Source organism: Canis lupus, chromosome 24, assembly GCF_003254725.2.
Source record: "Canis lupus dingo isolate Sandy chromosome 24, ASM325472v2, whole genome shotgun sequence".
In the NCBI taxonomy this organism is placed as follows: Eukaryota; Metazoa; Chordata; class Mammalia; order Carnivora; family Canidae; genus Canis; species Canis lupus.
Window position 1 is genome coordinate 17,744,079 of NC_064266.1, and position 20,658 is coordinate 17,764,736.

Consider the following 20,658-nt stretch of genomic DNA (forward strand, 5'->3'; position numbering starts at 1 on the left):
AGTGTTTGTTCTTCGTTGCTCTCAGAACACCCACAATCCTCTGCAGACAGGCTAAGGAACAGTTTTGGCTATAATCATTTTTTTAGGAGGCAAGGGCACTCCGTGGTATTCTAGCACCTAGCCTCCAAAGAAGTGTGCACGTGTGGTATTTTAGGCCTGGGAAAAGCTGACTAGAGTAAATGGGGAGGAGCCTTCTGCCTGGGCCTGAGAGAGGTCTTTGGAAGTGGCGAGTTCTGTTTGGGATGTTTGACAGAGAGCAGCGCCCCCTTCTGGTCAGTGTCCAGCTCTGCGCAGAGCCGAAAGCACTCCCTTTTTTGAACCAGCCCCCTCCACTACTCCTCTATTGGGGTCCTTTCTTGTGAGGTATCAGCAGGCTATACCCCACCTGAAGCATAAATGCTTTATTGTCGCCTTAGGGTTCTCAGGCAGGTGGGCAGCTGCACGTCATGGGTGGGGAGGTAATGTCCCAATGGCACACTGAGTTGACGGCAGAGCCAGGATCAGCCCTTAGTTCTCCAGTCTCCCTACAGTCCTCCAACCTCCTACTGTCGGTGGCTGGGAGAGGGTGCAAGAGGGTCATTCATAGGCTGCCCTTGGGGCCTTCTCAGATGAGTCATTTGCCCTGATTGAAGGCCCCCCAGCCGGCTTCCCCCACATCTTCTCATAAGTGCCTTCATCCCGTATCCTTCTCATTATCCTGTTAATTGAGGCACTTTAAAGATTAGCAGTCATACTTGGATGGCCAGTACCACACCCGGGAAGGTCCCATACCCCTGTGCCGCTTGTGCCAGCCTCCAGCCATTTATCTACACCGTAGCGTTTCTCTGTCCAGCGCCCTGTGCTGGCTAAGCCCATCAGTCCATGTGCTGGGCCCTTCAGGCCCAAACTCTGCACATCCCCCGTCCTCCTGCAGCTGCCCTGGCCGGCCTCTCCCAGCTACCTCCACCTCCCACCCCTCCACCCACCCAGTTCAAACCGTGGTTTGGTCTTCTGGTGCATGCTGCCTTCGAGGTCACGTGCCCCCTGTGAGCACACCGTCCTACAAACCTTTTCCCAGTCCTTGACCTCAGCCCTTGGCAGAGGTTTTCAGCCTTCCAGTCAGCGGACCCGGGCCCAATTCCAAAGCTAGAGTCTGTCCCCACCCATCCTGCGACCTCATCTTCCCGGGCAAAAGGGAGGGGGAAGAGGCGCTGACTTCAGAACCAGCAGCTTTGTCCACGCGAGCCGGCGCCCCAGACCCGGGACCGCAAGAGGGCGGGGCCCAGCACAGGGTGGGGCTTGGCACCGCGCCCCGCGCGCGCGCGCCCTCAGTGGGAAAGGAAGTCGATGGCGGCGCGCACGGAGCGATTGGTGCTGACGTCGACGGCGGTGACCTTAATCTCGGTGTCGCCGAACTGCATGGCGGCGCGGATCTCGCGGCGGCCGGGGACCGCGCCTTCGGAGGGCTCCAGCTCGAGGCTGAGCGCGCCGCACTTGCGCACGCCCGGGTCGGTGATGAAGCGCGCGTCCTCGGCGGCGCAGCAGTACAGGTTGATGAGCACGCGCCGCTGGCCCGGCCGCGCTGGGCAGTAGCTGCGTCTCACCTCCTCGCCCAGGGCCACCGACTGCTCGGCGGCCACGAAGCGCTCGAAGACGTCGGTGCACCAGCGGCGGCCGTCGCGGACCAGCAGTTTCTCGGGCGGGTGGCGCCCGGCCACGAAGCGGTTGAGCACGCCCACGCCGTAGGTGAGCGGCGAGCGGCGCACGCGCACCACGCCCGGCGCCTGCCCGAACAGCACGGCGCCCTTGAGGATGGTGAGACCCACGTCGTGCGGGACCACCACGCGCAGGCCGCGGGCGCCCAGCGCCGTCTGCACCGCGTGCTGCAGCACGGCCGACTCGGCAAAGCCGCCCACCAGGAACAGCAGCTTCACGCCCTGCACCTCGGGCCGCGCCAGCAGCGCCTCTGCGGGGGGGGGGGGGGGGGGGGGGGGAGGTGAGAGCTTGGAACAGGAGGTGAGAGAGCACCAGCCGCTAGGCCGCCGCCCTGCGGCCACAGGCCCCTCCCCTCCGCCATCCTGTACACAGCTGGCAACTAGAAACTAGCTATTTCACTCTAAAACAGTAGCCGGGTTCTGATGAAGAAAAAGCGAGAGTTTTCATTTAGTGCTTCTGGCAGTCTTCGCGGGCTCTGCTTCCCCAGCATGCTACCCCCTTTCCTCTCCCACCACAATGTGGAGGGCTAGATAAGGATACGCATTTACACGTACTAAGTGTCTACTGCCGACTGTGTGCGCATCTCTAGATGTTTCAGCTCATTGAAATCCCTGGGATCACAGTTTTGGGAACCCAATACTATCGCCCGATTTTATAAGTAAGGAAACCAAGGCACCGGAGGTTCTGTCACTTGGAGAGACTACGCATATCATCCCTCCTAGTTCTTAATACCCACCACACTGTGTCCTCCAGGTGTTCCAGATGATTCTGGGTCTCATTGCAGTGTATGGATGTGTGGATGTGTCCAGGCACTAATAAGGAAGAATCATTTCTGCACCTGAGTGTGAATGCGGGGGTTAGTGGAGGACCCAAGCTCAGGCACTCACCTATGTGCTGGATGATCCCACTGACGGTGGGCTGAAAGAGCTCGTTCATGGCCTCGCAAGACATCCTGAGCATCCCCTGTGAGGACCACTTCACGAAGTTCACGCTGTTGATGAAGGGGGGCACAGGCTCATGGGTCAGGGTCCAGGGTTCTTCCAGGGTTCCTGGAAGGCCAGTGTGGCTGGGTACTGACTGCAAATTGTGTGTTCTTCCAACCCCACTCCCTCAGGGGCTTTAGCAGCCCGCCTGCGTTCCAGGCATGAAGTCCCAGGAGAGGAGCCTCTCTTTGCTTCTGGGCGGAGGAACAAAGGCACACTGCCTGGTATAGGGTGTGTGTTTGTGTGTGGCTGTCGAGGTGGGTGTGGTGCAAGGAGAAAGTTACTGGCCCTTCCTCCAGGCTCAAGATTTGTGCCCCAGTTGGCACCCGGGTTCTAGCGGATTCTAGCTGGGATGCTCATGCCCTCCGCCTGCTGTCGGCTGGCAAGAAATGTGCACGGGGCAGATGGGGCGGATTCCCACTGTCCTGTGGGACCCACATCCTCCCTTGCAGGGGCTTTCCCCAGCCGCAAACCCTGGTTTGAGTCCGTGGTCCCCGGGCCCCACCTGCTGCGGCGCAGGGCTGTCTCCACGTTGTGCCCTCGCTGCTTGCGGTAGAAGTCGATGAAGGAGAAAGGCAGGGAGATGTTGAGCGCCCCTGCACGGTGCGGGCCTGCCGTGCGTTTGCGGGCCTCGAAGGCGATGGTCAGATCCACCCAGGCTGCCGGCCGTTGCCTTTTGAAGGTGGTGATGAAATCCTCGCCGAAGATGCGGCCCAGCAGCTGCTCAAAGGCCAGGTCCACGCCCACCGCGCCATAAGGGCCGCCTGGGGTCGGGCAGGGGAGAAAGGGGACGTCGGCGCAGACTCCGCCGCCAGAGGGCGGTGGCAGGGCCCGCGAGCCCTGGGTACCCAGCGTGCTGCCTGGCTGGCTACTTACTCACCGGATGCCTTGTAGAGTTCCTTGAGGGTGCCATGTGGCTGCTCCAGCTGGTGCACCGTCAGGTCCACCGTGCCTCCTCCGCAGTCTGCCACCACGTAGCGGTCTCCTGTGGCGGCGAGCGTGAGCACACACTCCTGATCTGCTTTGCACCCTCAGTTCTGCTCCCCTTCCAGATTCACCCAGCCCCCAGCCCTGCCCCACACCAGAGACCCTTGCCTGCGGGGAGGATGGGAGTAGGAGTGGCTGTAAGGGGCTTCAGGTAGTTGAAACTTAGGCCACCGGGAAGGGGCGCAAGGGTTTTGGGGAAAATGTTTCCAGGACTCTATCAGCAGAGAATCCCCCGGAGAAGTGAGAGTTAGGGGCGAGGCTGAGTGACATGGAGGTGCAGGTGACCATGGGAAGACTACCAGGTTAGGTGCAGCTGATGGAGGAGTAGGGGCAGGGTTTCTAGGGTCTGGAACCCACTTCAAGAAGGTTCCCTTGCCCCTACGGTTCCCTTCAGGGCCCAAGAAACATCCCTCTGTCCCCCCACCTGCTTGCATCTCTGCCCACAGCTCTCCAACACCAGACTCCACCAGGAATGTACGGCTGTGGCGGGACTTGCGCAGCTGCTCGCGGGCTGGGGTTGGGGGGGAGGCAGGGAGGGACAGCAGGACAGTGGGGTTAGAGGGAGGTGCCTCAGCTACCAATCTTGACCCCCATCCTCCCACCAGTACCCTCCATGAGTATCTGGACCAGCCAGTTCTCCTGAAACTCCTGCTCTACTACTTCTAACTAGGAGAAGGCAATGTTGAACCTCAGAGGGTCCAGAAAAACCTGATGGGGTAACCAACAGCTGAGGGGAAGTTTTTCTGGCTACAGTACATTCCCTTAACGCTGGCAGGCTTGAGGCATGGCAAAATCAGAGTTGGGACAGTTTGGAGGACCTGTGCGTAGCTGGGGGAGGTGGGGAGAGGTTGGTCCTGGGTGATTCAGGGGAGCCTAGCGTTAGGGACCTCTCCTACTTACAGGAGATGGTATCTGGGAGAGTGACTAAGATTGACCATAGCTGTCTCAGGGCCCAGTCCAGGGACACTGGAGCTGGAGCTTGGTAGCAGGAGCTCAAGGCTATTGTGGGGGAAGGGGAATGACAGCTGATGTGCCAGGATGGGAGAGGCGGCTGATTCAGTGGCTATTTAAGACAAAACCCTTAGAGACCACCTTTGGCTCAGAATGGGAGCTGACTTCCTCATTGTCAGTACCTGAGCACCTCCCCTCAGGACAGTTTGTTTCCCCCTACCCTCAGATTCAGGATGGGGGCTGAGTCCTACCCTCCTCAGACAATGATCCTCCAGGGCAACATGAAATCTCTGTCCTTAGATTGGGCTTCCCCAGGTCAGGGCTGTGCCTCCTCCCTCAGACTGAATTGCACCAGAGATGTTTCTGCCCTCTCAGATTGGGCTGGAGACGGGGGAGGAGGGGTTATCTCCTCTTTATGTTGGACATGGCCAAGCCTCTGGCCTCAGTGACCCTCCAACCCTCCAAGGGCAAATGTAATACCATTGGGTAGTGCCCCTGGGGGAAGCTCACCCTGCCGGAAGCTGGAATCGATGGAGCGACGCTCACCCAGGCGTCCACTGCCTGGAGCCCGGCTGCTTAGGTCCAAGAGCTGGTGTAGACGCAGCTTGCGGCAGTAGACAGAGGCAGCCTCTGGCTCCAGGGCGATGAGTAGTTGCTCTGCATCCTCCCTGGACACCAGGCCAGCCTGGGGAGAGGTGGTGGGCAGGGCCAGGGAGCTCTATGGGTCAAGTGTCACACCTAAGATGGCACCTCTGGGCAGGCAACCAGGGCCTGTGGGGCTCCCACCACCTCTCCATCACACCCCACCCATGGTGGGCCTCTCGCCGCCCCCCCCCCCCAGTGCTGCACACATGTGGAACTGCCTCCCAGCCACCCTGTGACCAGGCTGGGGAGTGGCACCGCCACTGCCAGGAATGCCATGGGGTTACCCAGGAGGAAGAGACCCTAGACAGAGTGAGAAACCTAGAGCACCTGGGCTCTGTCCCTCCAAGCTGCCTAAGGTGGCCCAGGCTGCAGCAAGGTCCCCTTCACATGTGCAGGGCTGGCCAGCTGAGCACCAACTGAAGTGTTAGCCCAGACTCTAGCACAGTGTGTATGGGGGTGTAATGGCCAGACCACCAATTAGAGGAGATGGTATGTGTGGGGGGTCCCCTTTGGCTCCCTGAACCCTTGTCCTTCATGTCCTTCACCAGGCTGGTTGGCAGAGAATACCCATAGGCCTCCTCACTCCCAGAAGAACTTGCTTCCCCAGAGAATCAGATACAGGCACCAAGAGACAACAGTAAAATTCCAGGTGCCAGGACAGGTCAGTTGGGGGGAGAAAAACACTCGGGATCTTCTGCTTCCTGTATCAGGACAGGGGATCCCTGTGGGAAGTACTCTACGGTTTTGTGGGATTCCCTGGATTCTGACTGGGTGGGGGTTGGGGATGGGTGGGTATCTAGACTTCCTGTCCAGGGTCAGCCCTTCCTGAACTGGCAGCCATGGAACAGTGTGGGAGGAACCAGGGTGGATAAACCGGCAGGGTGGGGGGCAGTGCTTATCCTGGCTGGGCACAGCCTTGCTTTCATCCTGGTCTCTGCAGTAGGGATGCCCACTACCTCAGGGTGAGCTCCTATAAGTGCAGGCACACACAGATCTGACACCTGGAGCATACCTGGCCCATGGTGGGTGGGGGTTGGGAGCTCTGATATCTTCCAGGGGGTGCACTGGCAGGCCTTTTGGAGGTCCTAGGATGTCCCCCAAGGACCAAACAATGAGTCTTGCTCTGGGAGGTTGTGCTTCCTTACTTCCTCACTCCATCTCACTGGAGGTAGGGGGACTTGACTTGTCCACCCTTCCCCCCATTCTCCAGACCTTTGGGCATCTCTTATGGTAGGAAGCCCAGCTTTGGTCCAAATCACTTTCCTTCATCGTCTCATAGTCCTGTGTCCCTTGCTCAAGAAATTACAGTGGTTGAGGCATGGTGGTGGAGTCCCTGACAATACTGGTGCTGGCTGAGGTGGAGGAAACCATCTCACTTGGAGAAGTTTCCCACACACCCCCCAGCAACCAAGACAGACTGATGGATATACAGAAAGCCAGGTGCCTTGCCTCACTGTGGTCAACTGCTGGGTACAGTTCTCCCTCTAGCACTCTCCATGGGACCTGGCTGAGGCTAGACTCCAGTTGAGACCACATTCCTGCTCGGGTCTTTATCCTGTCCATTTCCCTCATTCCTCTTTCTCCTGAGAGCCCTTCTTCAATATACCACGTGCACAAGAGTCCCTGTCTTGGGCTCTGCTTCTAGGGAACCTGACTTAAGACACCGGCTAAGCTGGCTTGGCTGTGCCTCTTGTCCCCCTGCTCTCTGTTCCTGCAGACTCACACCCTCTCCTGGGGGCAACAACCATCCAGTGTGCTCAGGAGGAGAAGGCCAGAGGTCTTTACACAATGACTGGTCCCAAGGGTGGTGGGTAAAGGAGGGCCTGGGGTCTCCCTGGAGCCCTCCCCAGTGACACCCCCTGCTTTGCTTGCCCGTCCTCACCAGGTAGGCAGCCTCACGCATGAACTGCTTGGCAGGCTGTTTCCAGATGGCAGGCACTGTCAGCACCCAGCGCACAGTGTCCTTCTCTGGCAGCGATGGACACTGCTCCCTCAGCTCCTGGAGCAGGAGGGGGCAGTGAGGGATAAGCTGGTTTGGGTTGGGGTGTGGGGTGTCTTCAGCCTTTAGGGCTGTATGGGAGCTGGAGGAACTACTCAGGCCTCAGCACGACTTCCCAGCTGAGTAGGAGCAATTCCTAACACCCCCTTCCCCAACACCTGTGTGTCCCCCGCAGGCTTCATCAGATGGGAAGGCAGGGGCCAGAGAAGATAATTTCTGACCCCTGACGGATAGGGTGAGAGGAGAGGATGGACCCCGGGGGTTCCTGCCTCGGTGGGCAGGGGTGGGGCCACAGCGCACCTGAAGGGCATGCTCCTTGAAGAAGCGCAGGGCATGGGCGAACACCTCCAGAGCTGGCATTTTCTTTCCATTTACAGCCTCTAACTGGGTCTTCAAGGTGAGATCCTGGCAGGGATATTGGCAATTCTGCCGAAGGTCATAGCTCTGCCCACATTTCCTGACGACCTCTCTCTAAAAATCCCCCCACTTCCTGGTGCTTCCCTTCTGAAGTGTCCTTGCTAATTCTTTAGTAGCTCTGGCTCCAGCCCCTCTCGTTAGCCCCGCCCCTCATCCAATCCTGGCCCCACCTCTAGCCCCGCCCTCTCAGCCTCTCCCCCACCTCTTACCTCTGCTCCCCCTACAGGAGCCCCTTCCTTTCCCCTCCTGGCCCCGCTTCCCTGGCTGGATTGGTCCCCGAACCGGTGCGTGCCTTACAGTGGCACTGTGGATCTTCATCTTGAACTTCTCGAAGTAGAGCCAGTCTCGCGCCTCCTCAGGGTCCAGATCGTGGTAGTAATCGCGGGCTGTGTAGCCAAAACTGTGAAAGGCGCCCTCCGGGGTCAAAAGCAGGCAGGTGGGGGTCTTCTGGTGGGCCACTCCTGGGTCCCCGCCCTCCCATTTCCTGTGGAGGCACAGGGCTGTCAGTGCGGTCCAGTGAAACCTTCCCTTCCTGGGGTTGGGAACCAGCTCTGTGATCAGCTGTATGACCTTGGGCAGGCCACCTAGCCTTCCTGAGCTTCAGTCTGCCTGCATGTAATATGGAAATAATAATACCCACCTCTTAGGGTTCTTGTGAAGATGGTGCTTGGCATCCACTTAAATCTCCATAAATGCTGCTCATGGGATCCTCCCTATCCCTGGGCCACAGGACCCATCAACATTCTCAGCTCCTGCTTCCACCCATGAGGTGCACCATTGGACTTCACTTTGCTGTACTCTTAAGCAGCAGCAGGCCATTATCCACCTGTCTGGGTCTGGCCTCCTGACGTATCCTTAGAGGACATTAGCAAAAGATTTCTCCCAGCCAGATGGTATGCCCCCTTCTAGGCTGTCTTCCACCGCCAAGGTCCTTCAAGGCATTGGTGATCATTCCTATCTGACCCACCTTTACAGCTATCCCCAAGTTGACTGTACCTCCAGCAGGGCTTCAAAACCTGAATCAGATTCCAAACCTCCCCATCTGCAGGTGCCATCTGGATCTCCAGAACTCCCTGTCTAGTTCATTGGCTTGAAACTTCTTTTTCCCCTCCCTCTGCCTTTCTCTGATGCCTGGACCCCTCTAAGCCAAGCTTGTCCCTGCAGCCTTTAGGGGAAGGAACTGGGAATATAGGCAGAAGGAACAGCATGTGCAAAAGTTTAGAGGTATGAAAGAGCACGGGGAACTAGCTACTGTCCCTTCTGCCTAGATTTGTGGTAGCAGCAGTGGTGACCGCCATTCAGTTTCTGGTTCAGAGCTTTTCATTCACGCCCAGGAGCTACATACCCTTGAGGTGACTGGCTAGGGGCCAATAGCTCAGATCAAGGCTCACATAGACTGGGAAGTAACCATCCACATGCTTGAAGGTAAAGTCCATGGTTCCCTGGGCCATGCTGGGAAAGTAAGAGGGCAGACCCAAAGTGGCCAAATAGAAGAAAAAGAAGATAGGCCAGGCCAAACAGTGGATGCAGAACTGGTGCTTTCTTCTTCTTTTTTATTTTTTTAAAGATTTTATTCATTTATTCATGAAAGACACACAGAGAGAGGCAGAGACACAGGCAGAGGGAGAATCAGGCTCCATACGGGGAGTTCGATGTGGGACTCAATCCTGGAACCCCGGGATCACACCCTGAGCCAAAGGCAGGTGCTCAACCACCGAACCACCCAGGCATCCCAGAACTGGTGCTTTCTTAATGCTGTGTCCACATTTGGCAAGAAGAAGGGCCCTAGTGCCAACTCTTAAGTCCTTTGTAATCCTGTCTTTCTCTAATAAAGCCATTTAGCCCAGTCAAAGAGAGAGAAAAAGGGAGAGAAAGAGAGAGAAAAGGAGGAGGAGATGGGGGAGGAAAGGTCACTGGTCTCCATGTGGCCACAGACTGGAGGGAGAGAAAAATGGAGAAGAAAAACCAGAGAGGAGGATATTGCTACCATCCAGGTGAGAGAGGGGAGAGCTAAACTTAGGAGTGGTGACCATGGAGAGAAGTGTCTGGGTATTCCAGAGATATTAGGGAGATGGAAATGACAGGGCTTGGTGGCTGGTAGGGTTGGGGGAGGGCTTGGGAGGAAGCCAAGAAGTTTTCCAGTTACTTCCCGTGACTGTCTCCTTCATCAGACAGTGTCCTTTCTTGGTCCTCAGCCCCAGCATGGAGTCCAGCATGGTCTCAGCTGTGTGTGTTGACAAGCGTGCCGGCTTGAATGCCCTGCAGCTCCTAGAGGGCTTTAAGTGCCCAGAGCCTTTGTGGCTTGATATGGATGTGGATAGAACAAAGAAAGGGGAAGGACAGTTCATGCAGGTCAAGTCCCTTGTATCTTTGGGGAAGTGACTCTAATGTTTGTCTCTTCATCCACCCTGCCATCTCATCCTCCCAGGCCCTGGGGAAGCCCCGTTGCTCCCCCATCCCAGTCTGGGATGGAGCTTTGGGGTCTTCTAGAAGGGTCTTCCACCTACTGGCTGCAGCTTCACTAAGACGCACTCAAAGAGGGGATCCCTGGGTGGCTCAGTGGTTTAGCGCCTGCCTTTGGCTCAGGGCATGATCCTGGAGTCCCGGGATCGAGTCCCACATCGGGCTCCCTGCACAGAGCCTGCTTCTCCCTCTGCTTCTCCCTCTGCCTGTGTCTCTGCCTCCCTTTCTCTCTCTCTGTGTCTCTCTCATGAATAATAAATAAAATCTTTTTTTTTTTTTTTTTTTTAAGACACACTCAAAGAAAAGATCAGGGTCTTGAGGCCTAGAGGGGAGTGTCAAACAAAGGCATTGTTCAAACAAAACTTATCAGAATGGGTTTTTTGCACATTTCTTTCATAACAACTGTGGCCTGTCAACTCAGTCAAGCCTCTGATCCTTCACATCCCCGACCTTAACTGGGCCTGGTGCTCAATCTAGGAATCTGCCTGTTGACCACACACAAAGCGCAGCACAGGCTTTCAAGGAAGATATTCATTGCAGCACTTTTTGTAATAGTGAAAAATGAGAGGGGAAGAAACCTCCTAAAACTATCAGTAGAAAAATCATGACACATATGTACTTGTGGGATACTATGCAGCTTTTAAAAGAAATTGTGGCTTTAACAGGAGCTGATATGAAGAACAGCTCTGTCAAACAAAATGCACATCTAAATCCCAGGGGAGCCAGGCAGCTACCTTGTTTTTGTTGTTTGTTTGGTTCCTTTTTCTTTTTCCTTTTTTAAGAAAAAATAAAGCAGGTGAATTAAAAAAAAAGAAAAGAAAAGAAAAGAAAAGAAATTGCGGCTTTATGTGTTGACATGAAACATCTACAAAAGAATATTGCAAGTTTAAAAGTAAGGCAAATCTTATGATATCCCACTTTTATTTAAAAAACACATATATGTGCATCTCTGTGTGTGTGCTAAGGATGGAGGGAGCTCTGGGGAGATTCCATGTGTCCTCAGTGACAGTCTTTCTGAGACCAGGCCCATCCCAGGGAGTGAAGACCCCCGCTCCCATCTCCCAGCCCAGCTACCCTCACCTCATCATGTGGATGGCTTCAGGATCACTGGCAAAGCTGAAGGCATAGCCACTGGAGGTGGTGCCAAAGTCGATGGCCACCACCACGGAGAAAGGAGCATGCTGGGGGGCTCGGGCCTCGGGCTTCTGTGAGGGCAAGACCCAGAGTTAAGCAGCAGCCTGAGGGCCTGACTGACTGCATACCCAAGCCCCTCCTCTCCTCTGGCTATGGTCCAGACTGGCCCTGGCTTCTGTTACCTGTCCGGGCTCCCCTCGCCTCCCACCCTCCCACGCTCCAGGCTGAGCCCTGGAGCTGCCAACTGCTCAGAATCTCAAAGGCCTCTCAGGTCGCCCTCTGCAGCTTTTGGCTTAAGCATTGGTTTTCCTCTTTCAGTTCTCTGCCCACCTTCTGCCTGGCCATTCCTGAGCCCCACCCCCATCTCACAGCTCCTTGGGACAGCTTTAGTAACACAAGAATCTGTGTATATTTGACCCTCCAGATCTTTGTGGCCACAGTGAGACAACCAGACTGTGTCGGTTTTGTGGCAGAGAAGAAAGGCCTGTGCACATGCACACAGTGGCTCCTTCCTTCTCCCAGGCCAGGCCTGGGCTCTCTGAGAACAAGGGGGGGTGGTCCTCAGGCTGGATCACTAGGGTGACACCACCTTGGTTGGGGTGACCCAGGGAGTTTGCAGGGGCGGATTATATCCTGTATACTTCAAGTTAATAGTTTCCAAGCTAATTTTTAGCAATGTGTCTTCTCTTCCCCAGATAGAACTTGTATTCGGGGAGGGCTATGGGTGACAGGACGTTGAGAAACTCTGAAAGGCCCAGTGCTCTAAGGCCCTAAAGTAACTACATGCTCAGATGTCCCCCTGCCATAGGTGGGGTCTGGTCCATGGATGTCATCCCAGAGCGGGGCTGTTTGGGTGTTAGTTCTGTGGGGCTCACCTTAGTAGACTTGTTACCTCTATAGTCCAAGGTCACCTGAGGCTGACTCTTCTGGGAGAGACATGACTGGAGTGTGCTGGGGCAAGAGGCATGGCACCACTCCCAGCCCAGCCCAGGCCCCACCAGGACTCTGCTAGACACCAGGCTTTGCTCTCTGGAGCACGACCCATCTCCATAGCATCCAGGCCACCCACCACCAAGATCCTTGCTCCCAGGCTTACTGGAGACTGCGAGGGTGTGAGTGGAGCGATGCCACAGCTTTCCTGGGTCCTTGGGGAGCCCGGCGGGCTGGGCACAGGGGACCGCTCAGGGCTAGAGCCTGCAAAGAGAGGGCAAGTCACTCTGGCACAATCAGGATAGGGGCTGATGGCCTGGCACTAGGAGGTTCTCCATCAGTCCTCACTGGGCTGAGACAAGAGGCACCTTGCTGGGGAAGTGGGTCTAGTGGGGGAGGGAAAAGACAGAAGAAGGGGCAGATGGAGGGCCTGTTTAGTCAATTTGAGGTGATCTACCCCTGAAGGGTGGCTCAGGCCTCACCCGGTGACTCCTTGTCTCCCCCAGCATCCCTCAGACACAGCAAGGGGAGGGGAAAGATGGAGAAGCATTATGGGGGATGGAGGAGACTGAGTCCAGAGCCAGAAGGGCAGAAGAGATGGGGTGAGTGGGCTCCTGGGGCAGAGGTGAGGGTGGAGGGCAGAGAAACCAGGGAAGATGGGGATGCACAGAGGGAACTGAGCAGGAGGTGGGGCTGCTCCCCTCCCCAGTAGCATTTGGCCACATGGTTCTAATCAGGAGCTGAAGGAGCCACCCTCCCACCCTCCCTTCACTAAGGGCCAAGGACGGTCCCAGCCAGCTGCCTGATGAGGACCAAGAAGGGGAATGGAACTCCCCCAGCCCAGCCCTGAGCTGGGGGTGCCCACAACACTAGGACGTTGGCTTCTGAGCCTCCCTTCACAACATGCAGAAACCTGGAGCTGGCATTTGGGGGCAGGAGGCAGAGCAGCTCCGGAAGGCAGCCCCAAGTCTGGCTTGTCAGGCAGCTCAAGGGCCTGCCTGGCCAGACATCCCCTGGGTGGGGGTTGGTGGCTCATCACCACCACACTGGGGGTACTGCGGCTGCCCCGAGATTTAGGTGTGGGGATAGGGAGGCTGGCCCAGGAGGCTCATGGGGTCTGGTGTGCAGACTCATTGGCATGTCAAACATGTCTGGCTGGCTTTAGGCTGAGCCAGGGCCAGGGCCTGTGTTCCTTCAGCAGCTGTCCTGCCCTGAGAGGTCCTAGCTCTCCCTGGCCTTGGGGCACCCCGGGGAACATATGTGAGGCATGGGGTGGGGGGATGCTAGGAAGTGCCTAGGTAGGGTCAGAGTCTGTCCCAAGGTGCTGGAAGGGCAGGGGATGGCGGCCACTCTCCCAGGGCTCCTTTCTCTAGGCGGTCAGTATAGGCCCAGGCCCTGCCACCAGCTCCAGCTTGAGGCGCCAAGTTGCTGTAGCTCAAGCGGAGCGGAGCAGGGGACGGGAGGCAGGAAGGAAGGCCCAGCCCGCCAGGTCTTTGTTAATGGACTTCCTGAGGAGTGTCCCTCCTGCCTCCTGGCTTCCCACCCCTGCAGAGAGCCCAGGGCCCGCCCCCAGGCCAGGCCACAGGCAGAAGTGGGTGCACACATGCAGAATTCTGTGCATGCAGACCCACCTGCCAATATATATGCACTGTCACAAAGGTCCTGCACACAGAGACTTGCCCGCAGGCAGAGAGACAGACAGACAAACTACAAATACACTACTACCAGGTCCCATGTTCACAGAACTTGCTCAAGACATGTACACACATACACATGGTCCTGTGAGTGTTGGGTGCACACACTCACAGACATACACTCACACACACAGTCCTGTGTCTGCTCGCTCAGAGTGGGAGAGACACCCACATGCAGACTGGGGGTGGGTCTCAGTGCCAGGGTGGGTGGGGTGGTGGGTCAGGGCCAAGGTTGGTGAGGCAGAGTCTTACCGATGTAGAGCCCCTGCAGGCCCACGTCCGGGACAGCTAGCATCTCTGCAGGCCCTGTGACTGTGAGCAGGAACAGACAAACAGAACAGCATTTATTTGTTCTTTTGTTTCCTCCTTGAACGCTTATTTATTTTATTTTATTTGTTTTTATTTTATTTGTTTACTTCTGGCTGGAGTCCTCTGAAATGAATCCCAAGCATCATGTTGCTTCACCTATAAAATCTTCAATACATCTCTCCAGTAGATAAAGGCTTTAAAGACAACACTGCAACACCAGTGTCATGTGTAACAATATTAACAGCAATCCCTCAGGCTCATCTAATGTTTAGTTTCACAGTCCCTGCTTGTCTCAAAAATATCTTTTTAACAGTGGCTTTATTGGAATCAAGATGCTCCTAAATGTTTTCAAGCGCTCACTCTGTGCCAGGTGCTAGCAGGCATCAGCGACCCAGAGTGACACTGTTCCTGCCCTGGAGGCCCACAGCCTGGTGGGGAAACTGATTAGAGTCAGATAATCACCCAAGTGAATTTGAGATTACAAAGGATGCTGTCAAGGTCACAGCTGGATACAAACCAGGCAGAAAGGCTGGACTGGTCTGATCCTGTAGGCAGGCCCCCAAGACCCTATCTTATTTTATTTTTTAAATTTTTGAATATTTTATTTGAGAGAGAGAGAAAAAGAGAGACAGAGAGAGGGCATAAGCAGGGGGGACGGGCAAAGGGAGAGGGAGAAGCAGACTCCCCACTGAGCAGGGAGCCTCATGAACTTGATCCCAAAACCCTGAGATCATGACCCAAGCCGAAGGCAGACGACTGAGCCATCCAGGCACCCTTCGGGGACCCTATTTTAGATTTGGTTTTATATGAAGGCCAACAGCAAACCTTGAAAGGTTTGAAGTAGCAGAGCAGAGGTGGAGGCATGACTAAATTGGCATTTTCAAAAGTCCCTCTGGCTGTATGGAGAGTGCAGATTGCAGCAGGCAGCACGGAAGCAGAAGCCCTCTCAGGGCTCCAGGTGATGGATGATAGTGGTGGCTGTATGTCTTGAGACAGAAGCAGAGTTCTCGAGTTAGAGGTTAGAACCAACAGGGCCGATGACAGAAGATGGCCAGATTGGATATGGGGAATTAGGAAGAAGAAGATGTCAAAGGTGACATTGTCCAGTTTGAGCTAGGAGGTGGCCGGTGAGGTGGAGAACACTGGAGAAGGTCAGGCTGGCAGGGGCAAGGGGTAGACTTCTGGGTACAGTTTTGAAACTGCCAAGAGAACAGACAAGGAGCCAGATGACATGAGATGCAGAGGTCAGAGAGAAAGCGGAGGTGGAGATGTGCCTTTGGGAGTCATGGTCAAGGGAGGCCTGGCAGGGAGTGGCGGGGGAAGAGAAGGGAGAATCAGCACAGAAAGGCTGTCTGGAGGAAGGCAGGCTGCCTGAGGAGACTGGACGCCTGCTATGGTTCCAGGGAAGATCTCAGATCTAAGACAAGCACTCGAAGCTAGATGCCTTTAGAAGTTATTAGATGAGCCTCGAAACACTTGTTTTCATTGGCCCAGAGCCAGCATTTCGGTGAATGATGGAGATGGGGTAGAAGTCAAGCGAGCCTCGGCAAGAAGTGAGCAGAGGGTAGGAGAATGCAGTGAGCATCTGCAAGAAGGTTGGCTGAGATCAGGGGCTGGTGTGAGGGCAGTAGCTGCAGGAACACAGAGCTTGAGGAGGGGAGGATGTGTTTTCATTTTCTTTCCTAAGATGGGAGGAACCTGAGTTTGTGCCTGTGAAGTTCTAGGGGCCAGGCTGGAGGCAGCAGCATTTGGACCCCTGGGAGCTGTTAGGCCCTGCCCAAGAACTGCTGAGTCGGAACTTGCATTTTAACAAGATCCTACATGGTTCTATGTGCATTCAAGTTTGAGAGATGCCATGCAACGTACCTCTGGGCCAATCTTCAGATCACCCATGCTACTGTCCTCAGCTATAGGCCGGGCAGCCCCACTATACACAGGGGAGGCTGCTCAGAGCCCACTCCCTCTAGCCAGTGGCCCCATCAGGAGGTGTTGCTAACAGAACACAGGCAGACACACAGAGCTGAGCACTGTCACACGCAAACGCACACACCCTTGCTCACACACAGTTTACACAGCCCAGCCCCAGGAAGGACGGACACTTCGACATGTCCAGAATACTCCCCCATGTCCAGCACCATAGAAATTTCCAGACACTTGGAGCACCTGGGTGGCTCAGCGGTTGAGTATCTGCATTTGGCTCAGGTCATGATCCTGGGGTCCTGGGATTGAGTCTCACATAGGTCTCCCCGTGGAAAGCCTGTTTCCCCCTCTGCCTATGTCTCTGCCTCTCTCTGTATGTCTCTCGTAAATAAATAAATTAAATATTAAAAAAAAATTCCAGACACTTGCAATCCTGCTGTCAGCAGAGGCGCACAATTTGATGCCCAGGAATGAGAATCACGAGAAAGATAGGGGCTGCTTGTGGGTACTCTGAGCAGCAGGGTGGTGCTAAGAAAAGGGAAAGCCAATAGTAGGCATGGGTATGGCTCTTGAGAGCCAGAACAGGGGCTCAGTTTAGGGGGAGGGAGTGGTGTGCTGGAGGTGGTCCTCCCCAGCCCCAAGAGCTGATTCTGCGTCTCCTCCCAACTCTGTATTCATTGACAGCACATGGGTGACTTGAAATCAGCCACAATGTTAGCATTTACACCACAGAAACTGGCAAACCCTCTACATCAGGTTTTTCTCCCTCTGAGAGAGTTGATGGTAAAACATTTACCAGCACACCACTGGAATGAGGACACAAGGGAGAGGCTGACAGCCCTGTTGGTAGTTTATTTCAATTCTTCAGCAAACACTGAGCATTTCTTTGTTTCAGGCTCTGTGGTAGGAGGTTGAAGGAATGAATGAATTTTCTGGACCAATGCTATTGTATTTGGAGGCGAATCAATCTAGAACCACCAGGAGAAAACGACTCAGGAGTTATCACTCTAAGCTGGATTCCATGTCCAAACTGTGTGCCTACAGTCCTCCCAGCTGTCTGAAGCTGCTCCAGTTATCTCCCATCTCTGAGTATGTGGACACAGAGTGCCCCTCCCCTGAGGTCTCAGGGCCAGCAAAGGCCTATGATGGCACCTGGCCAGAGTGATTGTGTCATTTCTGTGCTTCATTGTCTTTCCTGTAAAATGGGTCACACAGGGGACTTGTGAAGACCAACAAGTCCAGGTAAGGAAAGTGGTTGATTAAGGGAGGACTTGTACAGGTGTGAGCAGTTTTCTTTTCCTTCATGGTGTAGGTTTTGAATTTCCTCGTTAGAAGTTTTTGGTCTTTTTTTTTTTAAGATTTTATTTATTTATTCATGAGAGACACAGAGAGAGAGAGAGAGGAAGAGACATAGGCAGAGGCAGGAGAAGCAGGCTCCCTGCAAGGAGCTTGATGCGGGACTTGATCCCAGGAGTCCAGGATCATGCCCCAAGCCAAAGGGGCATGATCACACCCCGAGCCAAAGTGGCTCAACCACTGAGCCACCCAGGTGTCCCAGAAGTTTCTGGTCTTATTAAGACTTTTATTCTAATCATTCTGAGTTCTGGAGGGAGGGAGGGAGGGAGAACTTAAATCAATCTGTGTTAAAGAAGGAGGATCCTGATGATTCCTTGAGAGATGGAAGTAGAAGGGAGTGGCAGCCTCATATGTCTTTGGGACATCCCCCATCGTGCATACATACCCAGAAACACTTAAAAAGAATGTTAATCATGAAGCTCGAGACAACACTGGCTCCCCAAAGCTATGACTGGGCAGTATCCATAGCTGGACATGGGGTAAAGTAGACCCTCACCCCAGGGGCCCACTAATTCAGACTGGTGATGCTTATGGGTTTGAGCATAACTGGGTGTGGTAGTCTGATTTATGCAGAAAGGAACTTCATTTCCTGGCTACAAGCACAGGCTAAACTCTGGCCCCAGCCAGACCCCAACCCTACCCACAGCCAGACCCTTAACCCTCCCATGGACTGACCCCTAGTCCTTGGCTTCATATTGATCTCCAATCTTCAGCTTCACGCTGACCTCTGGCCCTGACTTCTACCCAATAGGTATGATCTACCCGTCACTGGGGACCAGGATGCGGTGTGGGTGAGTCCATGGACTCAAAACAGGAGACTCCCATTCCAGAGTGCTTCCCAGACTCACAAAAGCCTAGGACTTCTGGGCTGATGGAGAACATTTTCCCAGAATCTCTTCCTGGGAAAGGGGATGTTAAGGCTGAGTACTTACACCCCCAAAGAACACTGAGGGTGTGTAGTGTTGCTGGATTTCAGGACTCCACACATACCTGTCCTCTGCCCATGTAGACAAAGAGCCCACCCAGATCTTTACAGTTCCCCTCCCTCCCCTGCCCGCTTCCTTTCACTGGACCCTGCCTCTCCCATCCACTGTTCTCTGCTCAATGTCCTGCTGGCTCTTTAACGGAATAGGCCTCTGTCAGCAGGCAGAGAGGCCACAGGCATTTCTCCCAAGCCACAGATTGGACCAACCAGGGCCAAGGGACAGATTAGAAATGGCACCCAAAGGGCTGCTCCAGTCTGTTTCTGGAGAGGAACCCTCAAGACCACTAGGAGCTGTGGGGTAGGGGGGCTGCCTCTCCTGTGGTGGGGCAGCGGGAGGCATAAATGGCCTCCCACAGCCCCTCCCTGTCCTCAACTTTTCTTTCCATACATCCTGCCCCACCCCTGTTGGGTCCTCATCATTGCAGCAGCCAGTTCACAAACAACCTCTGTCCCACTGAGCCCAGGATCCGAAGCCCCTCCCATCCTCTGCCCACCAGTCCCCCCATCACCTCCCTTACCCTCTGGGGCTCCAGAGCCCCTTCTGCTCGCACAGGGAGGCCATATTTTAGAGCTCCCTCCTTCGCAGTCTCTCTACCCCCCCCCCCCCCCCCCCACGCACGCTTGCTTTAACAGAGCCGCTCCACCGCCTCTGCAGGGAGTGGAGACCCCACCCTACCTGGGCCCCTGAACTGGCCTCACAGAAAGAAACCAGAGGTCCCTGGTCAGGAGGCCTGCCCACGTCTGGAACTGTAGCATCCTGGCCACTCCGCCACTCTCGAGCTTCCCAGACCATAGGCCCTAGGAACCCTTTCCCCCACCAGGTGACCCCCAAACACACACACAGCCGGGTCTCAAGCCCCAGGTCTCCGTGTCTGGTCGAGGCACTGTGTCCTCCACAAACTGGCTTATTGGAGCAGACCTCGGCCCCACTCCAGCCCCGCAGCCCCACCCCTACCTCCGCCCTGGGGTGTCCTCAGCCCCCCCCCCGCCCTCCGCAGAGCCGGTGTGGGGTCCCGAAGCCCGGGTGGGAGCCCACGGTCACCGCTCCGAAGCCCCACTGGAGAGGACGGCGGGCAGGATCCGTCCCCAGCCCGGCCCCACAGGGCTAGGAAGCCTTTTTGGAGGCGGGGGTGGGGGGGGGTCTCAGCGGACAGCCCGGGACCCACCGGACGGCGCACCTCGCCGCCTTTCTCCTCTCGGGGAGCTCGGGCGCCCAGAACTCACCTCCCTCCGCGCTCCCGACAGCTCGACCTCCGTCCCGCCGCCTGGATCCCGGGCCCGCAGCCCGTGGCCGTGCCCCGCCGCGGCGGCCGCAGCCCTCGACGTGCGCCGGCCGGTGCCTCCAGCTCGCCGCGCGCCCCGCCGCCCCCGCCCCCGCCCCCTCCCCCAGGCCGGATGGCCGCGCGCTCCCGGCCCAGATGTGCGAGGCCGGGGCGGGGCCTGCCTGCGCGGGCCTCTCCGAGGGGCCCAGCCCGGCCCGCGCCGCCGCCCCTCCCCGCGCCCCCCCTCCGCCCGCCCGCAGCTCCCGGGTGGGTGTGGGGGGCGGTGAGGAGGGGAGGCGGAGGGAGGGAAGAGGAATTCCAGAACCCTGGTTGGCCTCCTGCGGCCGGCGGCGCGGCGGAGGGGCTCTGTCTCCCCGCCCAAAGGGCCCACCTCGGGGCTCAGCTTAGCCGCTGGTGAGGGAGGGCCCGGCCCAGACCCCTCCTGTCCCCCCGGTCCCGACTCCTCTTACTTACAGTCCCCAATCCATCCCACCTTCCACGTGCCACCCAGCCCTAGCCTAGGCTCCAGGGTCAGACTGAAGGTGAGGTCAGCCCGTTGGGGCCCGGCTGGGCCTGGCTCTCTCCTTGATGAAGCTTGGTCTGCACAGTGGGCCCCCACGAGGACCTCGGCTGGGCGCAGGTGGGACAGGGGCCAAGGGCTGCTTCTCAGCCACGTCTCCCAGCAGTGGGGGGCTGGCCTCCCCCTCCCAGACGAGGGCCCCACAGTTCTTTGGGCATCACAGTTGCCCCACTACCCCAGACCTTTGTAGGGGCCATTTTTTCCCTCCCTAAAAACTGTACCTCCTCCCCTACTGCGCATCTAAAAGTTCCTCAGCTTAAGCATTGCCCCTCCTAGGCATGTTGCCCTTACCATCAGGTCACTGACCTGGAGCGCCCCTGTAGCCAGGTCCGAGGTAGGGATGTGCTG

The 20,658-nt window shown here is 56.3% G+C and overlaps 1 protein-coding gene and 1 pseudogene across 4 annotated transcripts; one reads left to right on the forward strand and one right to left on the reverse strand.

Moving 5' to 3' along the window:
- Positions 1–386: 386 nt before the first annotated feature.
- HSPA12B (heat shock protein family A (Hsp70) member 12B) lies at positions 387–19,810 on the reverse strand. 4 transcript variants are annotated; one of them, XM_025469423.3, is made up of 14 exons: positions 19,697–19,810; positions 14,151–14,210; positions 12,371–12,468; positions 12,150–12,200; positions 11,221–11,345; positions 7,975–8,161; positions 7,561–7,665; positions 7,144–7,260; positions 5,127–5,301; positions 4,090–4,176; positions 3,559–3,663; positions 3,184–3,442; positions 2,583–2,686; positions 387–1,945 (listed from the first exon to the last, which is right to left on the reverse strand). In XM_025469423.3, the coding sequence occupies exons 2-14, from the start codon at positions 14,191–14,193 to the stop codon at positions 1,308–1,310; spliced, it is 2,094 nt and encodes a 697-aa protein (XP_025325208.1). In that variant the 5' UTR covers positions 14,194–14,210; positions 19,697–19,810; the 3' UTR covers positions 387–1,307. The 4 variants fall into 4 exon arrangements, with proteins under 4 accessions (XP_025325208.1, XP_025325207.1, XP_025325209.1 ...); XM_025469422.3 differs by having other exon boundaries at positions 19,693–19,809; XM_025469424.2 differs by lacking the exon at positions 12,150–12,200.
- On the forward strand, positions 8,573–10,970 carry LOC112673428 (40S ribosomal protein S30-like; annotated as a pseudogene).
- Positions 19,811–20,658: the final 848 nt, after the last annotated feature.

What these genes read in the sequence shown, in the direction of transcription:
- HSPA12B (XM_025469423.3), bottom strand. Translation starts at nt 14,193, where the DNA reads ATGCTAGCTGTCCCGGACGTGGGCCTGCAGGGGCTCTACATCG. An exon ending in CCTGCAGGGGCTCTACATCG is followed by an intron (nt 12,469 to 14,150) that starts GTAAGACTCTGC and finishes CTCTCTTTGCAG; the next exon opens with GCTCTAGCCCTGAGCGGTCC. An exon ending in GGAACTCTACAAGGCATCCG is followed by an intron (nt 3,443 to 3,558) that starts GTGAGTAAGTAG and finishes GCCCGACCCCAG; the next exon opens with GCGGCCCTTATGGCGCGGTG.